Here is a 2,592-nt window from a genome sequence, read left to right as displayed (position 1 = left end):
CAGTGACAGACCTGACCCCACCAGTACTGTACCCCAGTGTTATACAGCGACAGACCTGACCCCACCAGTACTGTACCCCGGTATTACACAGTGACAGACCTGTCCCCACCAGTACTGTTACCCCAGTGTTAGACAGACCTGTACCCACTGAGACTTCAGCCAAATACCTACCCAATGAATCTGCAACAGATACTCAATTGCAAGTAATTTTTTGTAATTGCTTTCTGCCAGTGTCTCACTCAGTTGATGCTGGATTAATTCCACACTAGAGAGTTAATGATTACAATGAAATGACTTCATGTTAATTTTTGAAGAACAGCAGAGGAGCGACCACCCACACAATATGCTGGCCATTCTGATTCTTTTACAAAACTGATCCCGTACTCAACCTTTAGTCAAGAACAGCGATAACCCCTACAAACATCAGTGTCATCTGCAGGTTTCCAAATCTGTACTTTGCAGAGGGAATATCAGTGAATACAAACTGAAACCCAGAGCACTTTCTATGAGAGAGACGGTGGCTTCATCCTGCAATTTGCAGGATTGGGGAAGAAAATATCAGCAGCTCTTTACCCCGGGTTTTTTTTTTAAATACAGCTTAACATCGTCTCCCCAGAGCCAGTCCAAGTTTGGAAGGACAGACCTGTTTGCACAAGACTAGGCATTTTTCCAAATTGTATCTCACCACAAACCAGCACATTCTACTGAAAGTCACAAGTAAGATATTTCACAACACAAACTGGGGGCAGCTTTCACCTTGTTTTGGGGACATAGGAATGGAGAGATCCCACTGTGAACTCAGCACAGTCAGGGCCAGCAATTTACCGACTATGGTTAACTTTGAGAATAAGGAGTGGAGTGGGGGAGGGAGGATTAGAGGCAGCGTTCTTGATTTCTAATCCAGTGACCCCTCCACTAAACCCCAATGATAGCACTCGCCCAGCTTCCTAAGTGGGGCACAGTCAGTGAACAACCCGGAATGTTACTGTGGATGAGGTCAGAAGTGACATGACGAAGGAGCGGCGCACCAAAAGTTTGTGATTTCAAATAAACCTGTTGGACTATAACCTGGTGTCATGTGACTTCTGACCTTGTCCACTCCAGTCCAACACTGGCACCTCCACATTTAGTGTGGACATGCAGCCAGAACAAGGTCTGGCTCTCCATAGTCGAATAGGCTCTCTTCTCCCTCAGCCTAGATTGATGTAGAGTGTCAGTTTACAACACAAGAGCCCATTTGGCCCATCTCAATTGTGCCAACCCTTTGTCAGAGCCAAGACAAGAGTTCTGCCCACTCAGTGCCTACTCTCTCTATTTGAAAACCTTTTATCTCTCATAAGGAAAAAAAAATGGGTAATGAGTTACCAAAGCTCCGAATAGCAGGAGTAGACTACTCTGCCCCTCAAATGTACTTGCCCATTCAATAATCTGATTGCCCCATCACTGTGAGGAAGCGGTGCAACCACTTTCCCTATTAGAGACATCGCTTCAAAACGCTCTGTCAGGTTGTCAGAGGCATTTCCAAATTAATGAAGTCTCACTCCCAAAGAAAAACAATGACGCTTTTTCTACCCCTTCCAAAAATAAATATCCTTTCGGGTACGTTTCTCAGCTCCAGGTAGCAGCTCTCCCACCTTTCCAGATGAGGGAAGCACAAGCCAGCACCTGGTGCGGGAGAACAGCAAGAAAAAGTTCCGCGAGTGGGGTCCATACATTTCAATCTGTCTCCGGGGATGAAGAAAATTCAAAGGAATTTGTGAAAAGGTCGAAAGGAAGGGGCTGGGATGGTGAATCTCTAACAGTAGCTCGTTCATAATGTGGAACAGTCTTGAGATACGAAGTCTTTCATTTGAGAAACAAAAGTATTTCAATCGAGGGACAAAATATTCCAACTGAGAGATATTTCTATTGAGATACAGTCTTTCATTTGAGAAACAAAGTATTTCACTTGAGATAAAAAATGTTTCAGTTGAGATACAAAGTATTTGAGATACAAAGTATTTAATTTGGAAACAATGTTTAATCTTGAAACAAAGTATTTCATTTGGGAACAAAAGTATGGAGTGTTTGAGAAACACTAGGGGACTTTTGTCTCTCTCTTTCTCTCACCTTGTCCTGCTTGTTATCCTCGGGAGATGTTGCCAACTTGCTGCAGCTTTTCTCGGGGTTTTCCACTTTGATGAGCCGGTGTTTCGGGGAGACGTACTTGAGCTCAGGAGAAGCTGCTTTCTTGGCCGGGTGTGAATGTGGAGAGGAGCCGGTACCTGGAGCTCCAGGAGCGGCTGTAGAGCCTGCCCCTGGCCCGGCCGCCTCGCCCTCCGAGCGGAGCCGCTGTAGGCAGCGGGAGCCGCCGGTGTACGGATCCTCGAAGTCCCGCTCCTTCTGCAGCTTGTAAGCGGCCAGGATGTCGGGTTCTGCCCCCGGCCGCGGGCGGTAGTCGGGTTTCGGAGGCTGCGGGGGCCCCTTGCTGCTCCTGAAGCCCAGGTGCTCCTTGAACCATTTGGCCATCGCTGCCGCCGCCGCGCATCGCTCTGGCCGGGCCGGTCCCGCTCGGCTCCTCACACCGACTGGCACTGACTCCGCTCCGGCTCC

At 47.8% G+C, this 2,592-nt stretch overlaps 1 protein-coding gene across 2 annotated transcripts in view; it reads right to left on the bottom strand.

Moving 5' to 3' along the window:
• The window catches only part of zgc:158464 (uncharacterized protein LOC791139 homolog), a 135,850-nt gene extending 133,264 nt beyond the window's left edge, over positions 1–2,586 (bottom strand). For both annotated transcript variants that reach the window (XM_048617145.1, XM_048617144.1), the window contains exon 1: positions 2,110–2,586. In XM_048617145.1, coding sequence (XP_048473102.1) covers positions 2,110–2,508 — 399 coding nt within the window. In that variant the 5' untranslated portion in view covers positions 2,509–2,586. The remainder of the gene's footprint in view (positions 1–2,109) is intronic.
• Between the last annotated feature and the right edge of the window lie 6 nt (positions 2,587–2,592).

Source organism: Rhincodon typus, chromosome 36, assembly GCF_021869965.1.
Source record: "Rhincodon typus isolate 14 chromosome 36, sRhiTyp1.1, whole genome shotgun sequence".
Lineage (NCBI taxonomy): Eukaryota > Metazoa > Chordata > Chondrichthyes > Orectolobiformes > Rhincodontidae > Rhincodon > Rhincodon typus.
This window is presented reverse-complemented; position numbering and strand designations above follow the sequence as displayed.